The sequence below is a fragment of the Erythranthe guttata genome, chromosome 14, assembly GCF_056151865.1.
Source record: "Erythranthe guttata isolate IM_541 chromosome 14, IM_541, whole genome shotgun sequence".
Taxonomy (NCBI): Eukaryota; Viridiplantae; Streptophyta; class Magnoliopsida; order Lamiales; family Phrymaceae; genus Erythranthe; species Erythranthe guttata.
This window is the reverse complement of record NC_142546.1, coordinates 3,273,444-3,291,515: the sequence shown is the minus strand read 5'-3', so window position 1 is coordinate 3,291,515 and position 18,072 is coordinate 3,273,444. Positions and strand designations below refer to the sequence as shown.

General features: G+C 35.8%; 4 protein-coding genes across 4 annotated transcripts; 1 reads left to right on the top strand and 3 right to left on the bottom strand.

Moving 5' to 3' along the window:
* The first annotated feature begins 1,358 nt into the window (after positions 1-1,358).
* On the top strand, positions 1,359-3,879 carry LOC105954439 (cytochrome b561 and DOMON domain-containing protein At3g25290). The gene is made up of 3 exons (XM_012978110.2): positions 1,359-2,010; positions 2,534-2,788; positions 3,384-3,879. The coding sequence occupies exons 1-3, from the start codon at positions 1,378-1,380 to the stop codon at positions 3,651-3,653; spliced, it is 1,158 nt and encodes a 385-aa protein (XP_012833564.2). The 5' UTR covers positions 1,359-1,377; the 3' UTR covers positions 3,654-3,879.
* A 1,775-nt stretch (positions 3,880-5,654) lies between these two features.
* LOC105954437 (auxin-induced in root cultures protein 12) lies at positions 5,655-6,617 on the bottom strand. The gene has a single exon (XM_012978108.2). It carries the CDS (start codon positions 6,600-6,602, stop codon positions 5,655-5,657), a length of 948 nt encoding a protein of 315 aa, XP_012833562.2. The 5' UTR covers positions 6,603-6,617.
* Positions 6,618-10,501: 3,884 nt separating this feature from the next.
* LOC105954438 (auxin-induced in root cultures protein 12) lies at positions 10,502-11,444 on the bottom strand. Its single transcript, XM_012978109.2, has one exon. It carries the CDS (start codon positions 11,397-11,399, stop codon positions 10,635-10,637), a length of 765 nt encoding a protein of 254 aa, XP_012833563.2. The 5' UTR covers positions 11,400-11,444; the 3' UTR covers positions 10,502-10,634.
* Positions 11,445-16,305: 4,861 nt separating this feature from the next.
* On the bottom strand, positions 16,306-17,038 carry LOC105954394 (auxin-induced in root cultures protein 12). The gene has a single exon (XM_012978063.2). The coding sequence runs from the start codon at positions 16,970-16,972 to the stop codon at positions 16,334-16,336; it is 639 nt and encodes a 212-aa protein (XP_012833517.2). The 5' UTR covers positions 16,973-17,038; the 3' UTR covers positions 16,306-16,333.
* Between the last annotated feature and the right edge of the window lie 1,034 nt (positions 17,039-18,072).

Below are 18,072 nucleotides of genomic sequence, written 5' to 3'. Positions count from 1 at the left end.
GGGCCGTCTGGCCGCGGTAGTCTTGCGGCAATCGTGAGTTTTTTTTTTTTTTTTTTTTTTGATTTTTTGGTCTCGAACAAATTAAAAATAGTGTTTGTTTGTATTTGGGTATTAATTGTGGATAGGGGTATATTCGTCATATTTGGTCTTGATGTAATAAAATTAGATTAATTTACGAGCTTGAACTAATAAACTCATTTATATGGGTTTGAACTAATAAAAAAATGAGCTTGCATATATCCGCCACCTCCATATTATATGTTTGGGCAAATTACGGCCACCCTTGAGGTATGACAAAATTATGAAGAAAAAACCCTCTTTTTTGGGTAATTACAGTCACACTCTCCTTTTAAATATTTTTACATAAAATTTATGCAATTCAGTTATTTACCGATCCAAATCATATATTTAGTTCGGTAAACAGTATGAAATGTTGGCGTACCGAAATTTCGGTTCGATTTTACCAAATTAACATTTCTAAATTTACCTCTACATGGGTCTTTTCGTAAGATAATACATAGATAAGGGGTGACTGTAATTACCCAAACATGAGGGGGGTTTTCATAATTTGACCATAACTCAGGGGTGGTCGTAATTTGCCTTCTACGTTTCATCACATAAATTCGTCAATATCCATCACCGATAGGGTCCGAACGAAACTATCCAACGAGCACCGGCAACATGAAACCAGCGACGTTGTCCGTCCGTACTCACTTCCATCAACAAGTAGGGGCTGAGCATAACTAGACACTACTAGTATCACTGGGAAGTTAGACGTTACACCTGATTATTTACACCTGGTGGATTTCAAATAAACCACTCACTAACTACATTACACATGATTGTATGTGATTATGTGTAGATCTACGATTACCCGATATGTGTTCGCACAACAACAACTTAAATCAGTACAATCAGAATTCATGTGAGAAAGTGTGATCAAAATAATTTAGATAGAACATTACGCAATATTCATACCACCCGAGACAATGATATAACACAATCTAGCAGATTCATAATTAATTAAATTCGAGTCAAATAAAATGGATAGGATAGCCACAAACTCAAATATACTCATTGTAATGTACCATTAATTAATTTAATTTGATTGTCCATGAAATTGAGATATTGTTTTTATAGTCGATTCCAATTTTTGAACTAAAAAAATCACAACCAATTTTCAAATTTTATTTTATAATAAATGTAATTAGTTGGGGTGAATTTAAATACTAATAATCCTAATTAATACAAATTAATACTAATTAGTAAAAGATTCCACCCCAAAATCTCTTTCCTAATTTCACTCCCTACCAAACATAACCTTACAGTCAAAATAAATTCTATATATATACGTCGGAGAATTCTCCACCTCCGTCAATGGCGTCGTCTTCCTCCTCCTCCCACCTCGTGGCCGCCGTGCTCCTGCTGACAGCAGTTTCGCTATTCTCACCGTCACAGTCGGCCACGTGTGCGTCACAGACGTTCACCGGCCGGGACAAGGTGTACACTTTCTGCACCGATCTCCCCGCACTCGATTCGTACCTCCACTGGTCGTACGACCAATCCGAATCGACCCTATCCATCGCCTTCGTCGCCGCCCCGACCCGACCCGACGGATGGATTTCGTGGTCCATCAACCCGACAAGCACCGGCATGGTGGGGGCGCAGGCACTCGCCGCGTTCCGGGATTCGAGGGGCGGGATGGCCGTTAAGACGTACAACGTGTCGGGTTACGGACCGTTGAAGGAGTCTAGGGTTTGGTACGAGGTGAAGGAGTCGTCGGCGGAATATTCCGGTGGGGTTATGAGGCTGTTCGCCACCCTGGTTTTGCCGGAGAAGGGGTTGACGGCGGTGAACCACGTGTGGCAGGTGGGCCCCTCTGTAACGGGAGGGGTGCCAGATAAGCACGAGTTTAAGGCGGGGAATATGGAAGCCAAAGGTAGGCTTGATTTGTTGAGAGGACAGAGCAATGGTGCTGCCGGTGGTGATTCTAAAACCAACAAGAGGAATGTGAGTTTCTCCTTTTTTTTCTATTTTTTTTTTTCCCCTATCTTTTTTTTCTAGTTAATATTTCTTGTTATTATTTGTTAGAGTAATTGAGATTTATATGAGATTCCGATTTCCGATATGATTTAAGTTCAGAAAATAATTCCAAAAATTCCGATTTTTTTTTCTTCTGGATATTATACTTCAAGTACCAATATTATTATGTATTTTATATTTAAGGTGACCAAAATTTGAACTTTCCGAATTCCGCCGATTTCGATCCAAAATTTTTCGATTTTGAAACAAGTTTTTTCATTCCATTTTCAGATTTTCAAATTTTTCTGTTTTTTTTGGAACGGAATTAGAACTATCCGACCTGACGGTCCGATTTACATTCCTAGTTAATTAATCCCAACAAATTACAATGGCCTTGTCGCCAAGCTATCAATTCGGAAAAAATACAATCGATTGATTTACCAGTTCTTGATATTGAAATAAATGTAGTAGCTAGTAATATAATATAAATTTGATAATTATTTGTGTTCAGATTCATGGGATACTAAATGTAGTGAGCTGGGGTATAATGTTTCCAATTGGAATAGTAATGGCAAGATACTTGAGAACATTTCCATCGGCCGATCCGGCATGGTTTTATCTACACGTTTCGTGCCAAGTTTCTGCATACGCCATCGGTGTGGCTGGCTGGGCGACCGGTCTAAAGCTCGGTAGTGAATCCAAAGGCGTTACTTATTCGTACCATCGCAATATTGGCATCGCCCTCTTTGTTCTATCGACTTTGCAGGTAAATATTTTCTTTTTTCATGTATATTCTTATTGTTGGAGCTTGTTTGAAATTTTATTGATCGATTTTCGAAAAATGTGTTTGGACTTAATTTCGCAATTATTCGAGTCGAGCTTGAATGAATTTTAACTGAATTAAACTTCCGCCGATGTTGATCAGCATATATATATTTTCTTTTTTGAAACAATATTTTTCATTCCGAATTACAAAAATTCCGATTCCCCTTTTTCCTTCAATTTTTTTGAATTGTGATTGGAATATATATGACCCAATACCTACTCCAATTTTATTTTTCAAAAATTCTGCTTCTTTTTTTTTTCGAATTTTACATTTATTAAATATCATTATTATTATGTATCTTACAATACAAAACAAAAATCGAGTCTCTTAATTCTGCCGATTCCAATCCGATCGTTTTTAAATATGTTTTCCATTCCGATACCCGATACTTCGATTTTTTTTTTACCTTTTGGAACGAAAGTGGAATATAGTTTCCAATTCGATCTATCCGATTTCACACATAAACCTCAAGCGTCAAACATCAAATAGTTTGGTCTGATTTTCAGCCCTTTATAAATTGTGTTTTCATATGTAGGTATTTGCATTACTATTGAGACCGAAAAAGGACCACAAGTACCGATTGTATTGGAACATATACCACCACGGAGTCGGATACTCGGTTCTAATCCTCTCCATCATCAACGTCTTCAAAGGCTTCGACATATTAAAGCCCGAACCCAAATGGGAAAATGCATATATTATTGTTATCGGAATTGTCGGAGGCGTTGCGGTGTTGTTGGAAGCAATCACGTGGACCGTAGTCGTACGGAGGAGAAAGTCGAAGAACCAATCTCTTTCACCATGATCAAAGAGATCTTGGCCCTTCATTTGCAATGTGTTGTGTGAATTCATTAGCTTATTCTAGTGAACTACATTTTTGGCCCCCATGAATATGTGGAGCTTGACGAAATAATGTTGGGTTTATTGTATTAGACTATTAGTCAGTACATGTGTTAGATTAAATTGCCAAAAATACCTATAAGTTGTAAAAAAAAATTACTTGGCATTTAATGAAAGGGGTGTGTTTAATCCCATATTAAAATTTACTAAATCCCACACATAAATTAAAAAATAATTCTCTCTACTTATATTTTTTCTAACTTCTCTCTAAAATAATTTTATCAAAGTCACCCAAAATTCATTACTTAATTACGTGAATAATCATAAAAAATGAGTTCAATTTTATTAATATTTATTTAATTTCATTAAGCCTTTTTAATTATTCAAATTCATATCAATTCGATTTGTTTTTTCTCGAATTCCAATTTTATTTCAGTTTGGACACCTGAAGATTTTTCTCAAATTCGGACTTGGAATGCTAGGGACGTTTTTAGTGTGTGATTTTGTGAAAAAGTTAGGGAAAAGAAGAACGGTAGAGGAGTAGAGAAGATTTTAGAGAGATAAATATTTTCAATTGTGTGCAGGATTTGGTATAATTAATGTGGAATTTAGCATTTCAGTTAATAAATGATCGAATAAAAGAGTATGGGTGTATTTTTTTTTTTTTGTTGTATGCAAGTAAAATAACACAAAATATGTATACTGTTAAAATTGTTAGGGTAAATTACAACCACCCCGAGGTATAGTCAATTTACGGAAAACCCCCTCCTGTTTGGATAACTATAACCACCACTCAACTATAAATTTTCTTACACGTCCACCTGTGCGGTTTCAAATTTAGTTGAATCTTCGAGATTATATGAAATATTATCACTTTTGTACCCGTTTTATCCCATTCGAACTCCACATTTTGAAGCAATATGATTACAATATGTGTTTTTTGGCTTGTATATATCAGATTGTACTGCATCAGAAACTGTATTTTACACAAAATGAGTACAAACTATAGCACAATCCACGAAGTCTAGATGATTATGTTGAATTTGACACCATAAGAGTGGAGGTGTAAGAAAAAAATCATAGTTGAGGGATAGACGTAATTATCCAAACAAGAAGGATTTCCTCGTAAATGACCATACCTCAGGGGGTGATTGTAATTTACCCAAATTGTTATGAATTTGAATTAGGTGCACCTCCGATCAAAAGTGGAAATATTTGGATCAGAATCTCGGAAAAATTCGAGGTTTCTATTTTTTTTAGTCTCTTATAGTATAAAATTCATAATAACAAAAATTATTGGAACTTTCGGGATTCATAATGAAAAATATTATTTCAAAATCGTAAATAATTTTATCAAAATTCAAAATTTTCTTTCCGATTCCATACCGGAGCCTAATTTTTCATAATATATGTATACAAAAAGTTTATTGTTTTATTAAGAAAAAAGGGTTTTTCTTCTATTAATAATTTTAAAAATTTAGTTTAAAAATAGAAAATAAATATTTGTAATTTAATCATACAAACATTATTACATATTATATAATATATATATTATACATAGTTTTATATATTTTCTAATGAGCATTCAAGAACCTAATTATAATACTTTTTATCTTGATCCATGGTTTATATATTCTATCAACATTAAAGTTACAATCTAAAGGCATATTTTCATCTATTTAATTTGTTGTTCTATTAAATGAGTTGTGACTTGTGAGATATTACATAAATTATATTTTAGAATTATTTAATATAAAATATAGATCATTTAATTTGAATTTTCATCTTAGGTCTCTGAATTAACTTTGTTTGAAATAATCTCAAGTGAATAACTTTCTAATATAATATATAAAACCCAAAATTTTATTAAAAAATCATCTACCAAAATAATTCCCAATAATAAAAAAAAAAAAAGCAAAGCCTAATATAAAATAGTAATTAAATGACTAAAAAATTAAAAAACAATCTAAAAACTAAAAAAAACTCCAAGTAGCACAAGAATTCCGTACAACCGGAACCCACCTCCATAAATCATCGAACACGAACTATCATTCCCGCTCTCTCTCATCGGAGCTGGGGGCGGCGCGTTCACTCTACTACTCGCCAGAGGTGGGGGCGGCACAGTCCCACTACTCCTCGTCGGAGGTGGGGCCACGTTCCCGCTACTTCCCGCCGGAGATGGGGCGACCTTCCCGCTACTTCTCGCCGGAGATGGGGCCACGTTCTCGCTACTTCTCGCCGGAGATGGGGCCACGTTCCTGTTACTCCTCGCCGGAGGTGGAGCCGTGCTACCAGTACTCGCCCTCGGCGGAGCCGCCACCGCCGTACTTTCCAACCGCAAAGTGCCTGTGGAGATGAAATTATCCGAACCGAAAGCGTGCGCCGCCGGGACACCATTCCTCACGGACGCGCCAACCTGCCAGACCTGGTTCAGCTCCACGGCACCCTTCGCCGCCGGCAATCTCAGAGTGGCGAATATCGTCATAACCCCGTCGGAAAACTCGGCCCGCTTGCTCAGAACCTCGTACGAGATCGGTGACTCGGCGATGGAGAGGTACGAGGTGATATTGTACGTCTTCACCACGACGGAGCCGCTGGTTTCTCTGAAGGCGACGAGAGCTTGAGAGCCAACCATGCCGGAGCCCCTCGGGTTGAGTGCCCACGCAACCCAGCCGTCGGGGCTCGCCGGAGGAGCGACGAAGGCTAGGGTTAGGGTTGGATAGGGAGCGGCGGATGAGTCGTAGGTGTAGTGGAGGAAGGCGCCCAGGGCGGGGAGATCCGCACAGTTGGCGAAGGTGGTGGTGCCGAATGTCTGAGATTTGCATGTTTGAGAAGTCGCCGGAGATGCTAGCAGAGATACGGCGGCGATGAGGAGGAGAAGAGAAGAAGGGAAATAACGTAGAGAGGAAGCCATGTGTACTAACTAGGGTTTGTGATTATTAATGCATGGTGGAGGATGATCGAGTAGTGTTTATATATATAGAGTTGTATGTTGTGTCCTAGTGGAATTGGGAATGGTTCTAATTATTAGTATTTGATTAAGTTTGAATTGTTTAATTATTTGGATTCTTTCTCACATTATCGAGATATCTAATTAGATTGCAATTCGTTAGTCACATGTTAATTATGATTAACTAAATATTAGGATTTTGTTTGATGTTTGGTATCTCAATAACTTGTCGACTAAATATCATGTTATCATGGTTTATATTGATTTGTATGCATGTTTTTTTATGAGTGATGTTGAAGTATCTCAATTTACCACAAAAAAATATATAAAATATCATAAATACCCCTCGAATTTTTAATATATCATTATTTCCTTATATTCGCTTAATCCTCCCGTGTTCCAAGTTATTTCTGTTTTTTTTTTTTTTCTGTGCAATGAAATATTTACTATAAGATATTAAATTTCCATATCAGATGATCTATAGATTATGTAACTTTTTTTTTAGAAAACGAAATTATATTAAGCCAAACTAACCAATTTTGGAGGAAGTTCAGGTCTACGATGAGACAATGCATGACGGGAGTGACGAAAGCACGGCCAACTCAACTGCGATAGAAAAAGTGCTCGGAAAAAGCAAAGGGCTTGGAATTTAGATTGCAACCACCACAAGAAATTCAAAGTCGAGATTTTCTTCAATTCCGCCGGGAGGTGCAGATGGAAATAAAGTTAATGAAAGAGCAAATGCAACTTAAACATGAAAAAATGAAAAGATTGGAAGCGGAATTGAAAGAAACCCGAGAAATTGTGAACACCTTGGTCGGCCGTTTTGGACTACAAGCCTCGACATCGACTCCTTCCAATGACGGTGGAGTATAAAAAGGGATGAACTTTGTTTTATTTTTGAATTAAAGTTTGAAACACTACATTATATGCTTTTAAGTTTTTATGTACTTTTTTATTTTATGTTTTGTGCTACCTAGCTTGATATTTAATCCATATAATTGGTTTTAATATTTTTGATATAAGTGTTTTTTTCTTTTTTTTGTACAACTGCTGAATACATGTTGAATTTGTCAATTGAAAATATAAATGAACCAGAATTTATATATATAAAAAAAAAACTTTGCGACTAAAATACACAATAGTCGCAAACAGAAGCAGTAGTATCTAGCGACGAATCACATAAGTAAATCGTCGCAAATAAGTCTTTGGACTTGCGACGAAAACGGTTATTAGTCGCAAACATTTTCGCAAACGTAGCGACGAAATCATCACCACAACGTCGCTTAATGTGGCAACGAAAAGATAAATCGTCGCCAACGGTTGCGACTTATTAGTTGTTCGTCGCAACTTTTAAGCGACGAAAGTATAAGATCAGTCACGAACATTAAAATAAACATTTTTTTTTTGGAAAATACGAATTTGGCGACGATTTATGTGATTCGTCGCCAAACCTGGCGTCGCAAACCTTGTGACGGGGCGTTTGGCCACGTTTTTTGTCGGATTTGGCGACGAAAAACTTTCGTCGCAAATCTCGAAAAATCGTCGCCAAATATACATTTTCGTCGCCAAATTTCGTCGCCAGTCGATCATTTTGGCCTAGTGTATAATCACTCTTAATTTATTTCTCCAAGAACATGAAATTTCTGCTCTTTTTGACCTTTCGATATGTTTTTCTCTGATAAAAGCATTGTTCACTTGAGGTGGACAGGGTGAGATTTTGTGGTAAATATTCCAGTGAAAAATGATGAATTTTTTTATAAATATTTTAATTTGTTTAGAGGTGGACGGTTTATGAATTTGTACATATATGTGAAAGAAGAAGAAAGGGATAAAATAGAAAATATATTTAATTTTGTGGTAAAATAAGATATTTTGAAGATGAGAATAGTACGTCTCGTTTTTATTGGATCATTGAAAGATATTAAGAAGTTTGAAGGAAAATATTTTACTAAACTTTAATTTCTTGTTCAATCCAGTATTTTTATTTATATGAATTTTATATTTTTTGTTTGATTTTATTTCAACTAAGATGTTAAAATGAAAAAAAAAAGAGAGAGATAGTTTTGATTTAATTTATAAAAGGTAATCGAATCGTAAATGAAAATTGTATAATCTCGCAATAAGTCAAAAAAATGTGGGAAAATTTTTAATAGCTTCTGGATCAAAATTTGAACCTCCACTTCGACAAAAAAATCCTCAATTTACAAATCTCTTCAACGATCACTTTGGAAGACCAGTTTTATTAATAATATGATTGTTCAGTGACGTTTTTAATATGGCTTCAATTTACTTTGTACTAATTATTGGGGCAACAAATTAAATGTACTAGTACTATGTAGCCCTAGAAATTTGGGAATAGAAGACTTAGAGGCTGCTTGTCTAAACTTAAATCTATAAGTTGTTAAAAAGAGCTTATACGTTGTTTAAGAGCTTGAAAGCTCTCTTTCAAATTGTTTCATATTTTTTTATAAAGAATCTTAAATGTTCAAAAAATAACTGCTGAAGAGCAAATAAGTTTTTTTTAAATTAATTCAAAAAAATAATGTAACAGCTTATCACCTCTTAAAATAACTTATTAGATGTAAGTGTTTATTCGTTCTTTAAAATAATAACTTAGCCAAACGGAACTTATAAGCACATTAGCTGTTATGCTATCAAATTTTAGCATTTTCATTCGGACATGAAATCAGTCAACACGTGTTGAAATAGTGGGGCTGAAATTTGATATGATACAAGTTAAGGGAAGAGGAGAATTGCAATAGAATATGGACCAAGGCAATAACATTATTATAATATAATCCGTTAACTGAATTTAATTATACATACACCCCTGAAGAATGCTAAAATAACTTGAAGGTCCATGTAGTATCGGTAATTACAATCACCCTCTAAAACATTATTACAATCACCCTAACGCTAAAAGAATAATATATTGAATAAGTTATTTCGTCAGGGTTTTAACAGACTATTAGTTTCAAACAACTGTGGAGACAACGCAGAGTTAGGGGATGACATGGCTCTCCTAACATTTCTTAAATCCATATTATTTTATATAAGTTTTATAAATTTTCGTCTATGTTAGCATTAATGGCCCCACAAGAAACAAATATAGTGCGCATCGGTCTCCAAAACATGAAACTTTGGCTCCGGTAATTATTTCAGGGGTGTGGCTGTAATTACCAATTCTGCAGGGACCTTAAAATTATTTTAGCATATCTCAGGGATGTAGGTGTAATTTATCCTAAATATAATCTTAGTTTGGGTTGAATTCCCCACTCTTTTCCGGACATAATTGAACTTAATATAGTCAAATTACTACATAACACACCCAAAAGTATTTCAACCCTATATTATGTTTTCAATGTCCCAATTATTAGACTAGACTTTTGCAATTGTCGCTTTACTTCAGTGGCGTATCTATGTGGGAGCTGGGGGCAGCCGCCCCTCCCAAGAAAAAGAAAGTGATTTTTTTAATTACATTTTTGCCACAATATTATATAAATATGTGCTTTTGCCCCCCAAATTTTTCTTCTTCTTCATATTGTTATAAGAATTTATATTGTTTTCCTACTTGTTACTACAATACCAAATAATAATACAAACTTTTTATCATAAAAATATAAATATTTACTTATTTTAATATGTTTTTATCGATGTTTCTAAAGAAAAATGTATAAATATTTACTAGACTTTAGTAATCTTCAATTGATAACTGATTTGGAGCGTTCGTTGAGTTGAAGTTTTAACATTGTGTTTGAACTTGATTTATTAATTGCAGGTGATTCGATAATATCAATCAAAGTTAGATTTACAGTCGATTAAAACATAACTAAAATATCTAAATTTACTCTCTCTATATATATATAAAATCAAAAATTTTATTCAAGAATCATGAATCATCACAATAATTGTCTCCCAAAAAAAATAAAATCATAAAAGTTCAAATAAGAAAGCATGATAATAAAATAGTAATTAAATGTTTAAAAAACAAATTTAAAGACTAAAAAACAATCCAAGTAGCACGAGAATTCCGTACAACCGGAACCCACCTCCATAAATCATCGAACTACCTCCAGTATCATTCCCGCTCTCCCTCGTCGGAGGTGGGGGCGGCGCGTTCACTCCACTACCCGTCGGAGCTGGTGCCCCGTTACCAGTACTGCCGGTCGGCGGCGCCGCCGTACTTCCAAACCGCAAAGTGCCCGTCGAACTCAGATTCTCCGGGCCGAAAGCGTGCACCGCCGGGACACCATTCCTCACCGACGAACCCACCTGCCAGACCTGGTTCAACTCCGCCACACCCGCCGGCAATTCCAGCGTGGCGAATATCGTCATAACCCCGCCGGAGAACTCCGCCCGCCTGCTCAGAACCTGGTACAAGATCGGCGACTCGGCGATGAAGCTGTAAGATGTGATATTGTACGTCTTCACCACGGCGGAGCCGTTGGCTTCTCTGAAGGCGACGAGAGCTTGAGCTCCGGCCATGACGGGGGCCGTCGGATTGAGTGCCCACCCAACCCAGCCGTCGGGACTCGCCGGAGGAGCGACGAAGGCTAGGGTTAGGGTTGGGTTGGGAGCGGCGGATGAGTCGTAGGTGTAGTGGAGGAAGGCACCCAGGGTGGGGAGATCAACACAGTTGGCGAAGGTGGTGTTGCTCTGAGTACCGAATGTCTGAGATTTGCATGTTTGTGAAATCGCCGGAGATACTAGCAGAGATACGGCGGCGATGAGGAGGAGGAGGAGAGAAGAAGAAGCCATGACTAATTTAATTATTTAATTAATTAATGAGAATTTTACATAATATTTGGTGGTGTTTATATAGAGAATTTGGAAAGATGCTATTCACACTTTTTTCCTAAATATTATTTTATTACTTTATTTAGAGTAGAGCGTGGGCTAAGCGGGTTTTTGACTTTATGTTATATTATTAATTATATTTCTTCTTATTAAATATGTGGTCTATAATTCTATTAACTAAAAAAAAAATACACAATTAATTCAATTTATCATGATACCTTTTTTAAGTATTCTAATTTGTATAAAAAAATATTTACTTGTTCTTTTATACTATGGAAATAAGGTTTGATACTTTTTTTTCTTTTAATTATAAGTTTTATTTAAAATCGAAAGATTTTATTACGTATTTACCATATTGACCAGATAATCAGTGGCGAAGCCATGATTTTTCACTAGAAGGGAAGAGACGAATATAGATTTTTTTTTTTTAATGACAACAATCATTGATCTAGAAGTAAGTTTAAATTTTGGGTTCGGGGACAACGTTCCCGGAAAAAAAATTATGACTTTTTTTATTTTTTTTACAAAACTAGAAGATAGGAAAAGAAAAAAAAAAGAAAAACTTGTAGGATTTTTTTTGAATTAATTTGAATTTTTTGAGGACTAAATAATAAAATTGGGTAGACTCAATTGAGAGTGGGCTCGCATTTAATTTCAAACCACAGTTCGTAACTTCATTATTCAACTTGTTAAACTCGTTTACTATTATTTTTTTTGTTTTTTTCAACTAAAAATAGTTAATTTTGTTTTTATATAAAATTAAATTGTTAAAAATAATAGGAGTACGTTACAAAACATTAATCATCAAATGATTACATTATGAATTTAATTACTTTGTACTTGGCAACAAATGTACTACAATGTTACATTGTACTTGGGGAAGCAAATGTATAGTGCTTGACTAAATGTATGTAGCCCAAGAAAACTGGGCATACAAGATTTGTAAACGCCTTAACTATTATGCTATTAAATTTCAGCTGCTTACTTTTATTGACCTTTTCCATTCATACCATAAATTCGTCGACGCGTTCTGAAATAGGGTTTTGTAGATGCTGCATTCGGTAAAATACATGGAGTTATTTAAAACGACAAATCTACACATAATATTACACACACTCATGTATATGTGTGGTTGGTGGATAGTTATTTGTATAAATCTACGATTTAAAATCACTCCATGTATTCCATCGGGTGTAGCTGGGTTTGTTTTTTCTTAATTTATAATAAGGAGCTGAAATTTGATATGACCTTATCATCACATTCATACCCATGTGTTTTTTTATAATTGCTAAAAAAATGTCTTAATTTCACTATGCGCCCTTGAAATATACAATTTTGTCACTTTGCACCCTCAAAACAAATGAATAGCATTTTACACCTTCGAAACACAAATTATCGTGCATAATGCAGCCCACGTGATTGTTTTCCCGTCTTTGTTTCCATGGTTCCCCTCTCACCGTTTCCTTGTCCGTGCTACGTAGGGTGTCATTAATGCCATTTTCTTTTTGTGGTGTGAGTTTGTTATTCTAACTATCATGATTAGTTAGGCCTTTATAGGAAAAAAAAAAAATTTAATATAAATCATATGATATTCCAAAAGCATTCTTCTTTTTGGTATATTTCATATGGTTCAAAACCTTCTTTTTTAGTGAATTGGTTTGGTTGCACACAATCAATAATTTAACAACTAATTTACAACCAATCAAACAACTATGGTTTATTATTTTTATTTTTAATTAATAAAAAAATAGACAAATATTTTAATTTATTTATTTTCGTCCAAAACCGACATAGTTCACGTGGAATGAAAGAGAATAAAGTGGTTGGACACTCTGTTCTACTTACTCTATATTTTGTTTTTTAGGACTTGACTCTAATATTCGCCGCCGGCCGGTGAACGGCGGCGCCGCGCGCTGAAAAGTAGAAACAATTTGATTTTCTTAATTCACTGAAATCAATATACAAGAACCATGCACGAGTAAATTTCCTTATAAGTTATAATGCATGTTAAAAGTGATTTCTAGAATGAATCGAACTAAATATAATATACCAAGTCAAAATTGACTGATGTAACCAAGTCAAAATTGACTTATGTAGGTGGAATTAAGTGGCTATAATCGATTATTAATTATCACAATATAAATATTGTTTTATATAGTTGGATGTGGGTTCCTTCGTTAAAAAAAACACAAATATTATTCCCAACATAAGTAGGTGAAAGTTGGAATGAAATTTTCAATTTTGGTTGGTTCCTATTCGAAGAAATTCGGTTTTGGAATAATTTTTTTCATATCGATTTCCGATATTTTCGGATTTTCTTATTGAAGTTGGAATTATGTAAAAAAAAATTGGAAATTTCGATATTCGATCTGATTTAATTTCATCCATTTGCTCGTGACCTACGACAAAGAAGAGAAGTCTTTCAATATACGGGATCGGGATGTGATTTGATATTTGGAATTACATCCGACACTAAAAAAAAATTGACAAAATACAAGCGGGCTAGCATTAGAGATTCCAGACTTGCTCAGAGAAAGTTTAGCGAATGCGCGAAGATGAGGACAAGTTACCTGACAGTAAAACTAATGAAATACCTAGCAAGCGACGCACATTGAGGACACTGTGCGGATTACCATCCTTCATTTTATTGCACGTGCCCATCAATCCGCCTGCATACCCTAGGACGGTTCCGGTTTTCAATCTAGGTGAACTTCAACCCGGCGGGTTCAGTATTTTTTTTTTCTTATCATCTTTTATTTATCTTTTTCATTTTTCAGTTACTTTTTTTTTTACCTATAAATACCCTAAAAAATCCCCCTCTCTCTCTCTCTCTCTCTCTCTCTCTCTACCAATTTATTCTCACGACATTCCATTTTATTTATAGAGTTTCAACCATTTCACCTTTTGTAAAAAAAAAATCGTACAAATTTCGTCTTCTACGCATTTTCACCACATAAAACTCGCATTCAGAAATCCATGCAAAATAAAGTATTGTATAGTAATTAATTACATTGATTCATGTTTTATTTTCTAAATTCTTCATTGCGTTATGTTGAGTGTATAGTTTACACTCAATGTATACTTTCTTACGAGGATTTTTGTACACTTTTATTGATTTAATGATGCTTAATGAGTGGTTTATTGTATATTAGGTACAACTTGACGATTTGGAAGTTCCAAGGACGAAACGAGCAAAAAAAAGTCAAAAACGGGCGAAAACGGAAGAAAACAAAAAAAGCTGAAAATTGGCCCGCGCGGCCGTGCCAAATTTAGCCTATTTTTGGCACGGCCGTGCCAACTGCAGAAGTTGGGCAGAAGGTTTCGGCGATTCTCGCGCGGCCGTGTGAGAATTGCACTGATTCTCGCGCGGCCGTTCCAAAACACGCTGGAGACAATTTTGGACTTTTAATCACACAAGGAAACCTAAATTTTTCTACCAAGTTAGGACATCTATTTAAGCCCAAACCAAGCACGAATTAGATGACTTTTTGAACACAACCTTGGAGCGAGGGGAGGGAGAGAACGAAGAATCGAAGACGGAGAATTGACAAATCTTCATCACAATTCTTCTTTTATCTATCTTTTCTTAACCTATGTCTTTTTATATTTTTATTATGTTTTTCGTAGAGAACATGAGTAGCTAAGTTTTTAATCTAGGATTTTGTTGTAACCCTATGTGGGGATGGTGAACCCGTTTTCTTGAGATTATGCAATTATAATTTTATGATTATTTCTTCTACTTGTTATGATTGTTAGTGCATGACCTGATCAATTTATGTGCTTTATTTGTGATTATTGGGATTGACTCGACAGAGCTATTTTGATAATTAGACGGTAAGTATAAGAACCTTCGAGTAGTTTTCACCGGATGAGTGTGTCAATTGCATGTGGTGTCGTAGACATACAGATATCACCTTAGATAGCCATTTACGAGACTTGTTAGTTAATGATTTATTCATAATTTGTTTGCATAGACATATAGTGAACCGTTTATGAATAATAGACTCATAATACACGCGACAGCGGGTTATGAGTAAATTAGTGTATCGGGTTAATAATCATGAATCATATATTTCATAATTGAGGGGTTTTGGGTGAGCAATTCTTGCATAGGGGGAAGATAAAATCCTAGGTCCGTTTTTATTGATATTTTCTCGTGTTTAATTGCTTTCATAATTAGTTTAATTATTTAGTTGATTAAATTTGACAACTTTGCGTAGGCTGGATAAGAATCATAATTGTTAGAATTTGGTACTTAGGATTAGATAATTTGAGTATTCCCTGTGGGATCGACATCCGACTCTCACGAGTCCACTTTTACTACTTGTTTGCGATACGTGCACTTGCGTGTTAGATATTCAGCCCCAACACGTTATGAATTATTTTTTCTTTATAAAAATGTTAAAAGTTTGAATTCAAAATTGATTATTGAACATTACAACAGTATATATATACGTACAAGAGAAACATCCAATATAATTTGACGTCAATCTTTAATATATCAATCTATATTGAACTAAACATGTTTGAATTATTATAAGACATCCGCACATCTCGTATAATAAAATTTCGTTTTAGATATGTAAATGATTTTATTCAAGAAATAATTATAAATTAAAAAATGTTTGAATTCGATAATTTAAAATTTTGAAATTAAAATTAAGTTTCATTTGATTTCTTCATTAGAGTTGCTGACTATCACTAATGTATCAATATAATTAATTCAAATTATAAATACCTTCTAAGTAAATGACAAATCCACACAAATGAAATTTGAAACCAAGACATCTTGATAACACAAAAAAAAATGTTTTCCATCTATTCTTTCATGAAGATAAATTGTGAAATTAAATAGCAGGTCAAAATTAAAAAAAAAAAAAAAAAAGTCAAACCATCTAAAAACCCAAAACTACCCCCAGTAGCACCAATATTCCATACAGCCAGAATCCACTCACACAAATCATCGAACAACCACCATTATCATTCACGTACCGCTTCGCCGGAGTTGGTGGAGGACCACCACCACCGCCGCTAGTAACTTCCGGCGGCGGCGCGTGTCCATTCTTCGCCGCCGTACTTTCCAGCAGCAAGGTTCCTTTCGAGCTCAAGTTCTCCGGCGACATGGCGTGCGCCACCGGCGCGCCGTTCCTCACCGCCGCGCCCACCTGCCAGACCTGATTCAACCTCGCACCTCCTCCCGGCGGCAGAACCAGCGTGGCGAATATCGTCACCGTCCCGCCGGAAATCTCCGCCCGCTTGCTCAGAACCTCGTACGATATCGGGGACTCGGTGATGGAGCTGCGCGAGGAGATGCTGTACGTCTTCACGACGGCGGAGGAGCCGCCGTCGGTACTGTCTCTGAAGGCGAGGAGAGCTTGAGCTCCGACCATGCCGGTGCCGGTGGGATTGAGGGCCCACGCAACCCAGCCGTTGGGACTCGCCGGAGGTGCGATGAAGGCGATGCTGAGGGTGGGGTTGGCCGATGAATTGATGTACGTCCAGTGGAGGAAGGCGTTCAGTGTGGGGAGATCCATGCAGCTGGAGAAGGTGGTGTTTTCACCGAATTTTTGAGATTTGCAGGTTTGCGAACTCGCCGGAGATATTAGTGTTGGGAAAATTGGTTAAAAATTGAGTCATGAACAATTTTTTATCAATGTTATTGTACGGTCTAATTGAGTATATAAATGAATTTTGGATTAGAACCAATTTTGTGGTGAATGAAAAAATTACTAGTCCAAAATATAAGGAAAGTGGGATTTGAGTTATCTCACATGGAAAAGTAGAGAAGTACTGAGCTGTATATATATCAAAATATTGGGACGGGCCAAAAACATTAGGTCATGGGCTTTTAACCCATTGGGCCCTTATTACTCGAAGCCCATCTCGATTGGTCTGACTGGTCTGAATTGGTGCGGCCGAACCAATGCAAACCATTCGGCTCAACTCGAAATGGTGCAACCACTCCCAATTGGCTCAACTCGAAATGGTGCAACCATTCAAACAAAAGGTACCTTTTTGCTCCAAAGGACACTACTTTTCGAACCTTATAAATAGACCATAACTTTCCCAAAATTCCTCACTTCAATCCAAAAACAAGCCTACTACATATTAAGCCTACCCTTCACAGATTCTCTCGAAAAGTTCTACACAAAGTACAGTTCGTCGTACTTGGGATTTGGAGTGCTCCTATTCCAAGTTTAGCCGTTGTATCTTGGGAGACGATTTCCATTAATTAATCCGTTAGCACCGTTGCGGGGAAATTTCGTCTTAAGGACAGAGTCAACTCGCCTCGGCTAATCTTTCCGTATTTTCACTAATTAATTTGTTCAACCAATTTACTAAATTCACTACCCGTTTTATGTATCGGGAACAACAATCTTAAGACGAAAGTTTTGTGATTTAGTAAATTGTGTTTTCTGCACACGTTGGTAAACGAGATGGAGAAGAAGATAGTCTGCCAAAAAAAAAAAAAAATCAAGAAGTTACAAAATACAATTGGAGAAAGTTCATTTTCGGACAGAACATGAAGTCCACATTCTTTCCCATTTTCGAAGGTGTTATAGTCCGAATATGGCAAATTAACATTTCACAGAAGTTGTAGATAATCAAGTTAGCTTTCCAGAACATGTTAAAT

Excerpts from the sequence above, each read along its gene's own strand:
- LOC105954437 (XM_012978108.2), bottom strand. The coding sequence starts at position 6,602 with ATGGCTTCCTCTCTACGTTATTTCCCTTCTTCTCTTCTCCTCCTCATC.
- LOC105954394 (XM_012978063.2), bottom strand. The coding sequence starts at position 16,972 with ATGGATCTCCCCACACTGAACGCCTTCCTCCACTGGACGTACATCAAT.
- LOC105954438 (XM_012978109.2), bottom strand. The coding sequence starts at position 11,399 with ATGGCTTCTTCTTCTCTCCTCCTCCTCCTCATCGCCGCCGTATCTCTG.
- LOC105954439 (XM_012978110.2), top strand. The coding sequence starts at position 1,378 with ATGGCGTCGTCTTCCTCCTCCTCCCACCTCGTGGCCGCCGTGCTCCTG. Across the intron at positions 2,011-2,533 it reads CTAAAACCAACAAGAGGAAT|ATTCATGGGATACTAAATGT; the intron begins GTGAGTTTCTCC and ends ATTTGTGTTCAG. Across the intron at positions 2,789-3,383 it reads TTGTTCTATCGACTTTGCAG|GTATTTGCATTACTATTGAG; the intron begins GTAAATATTTTC and ends TTTCATATGTAG.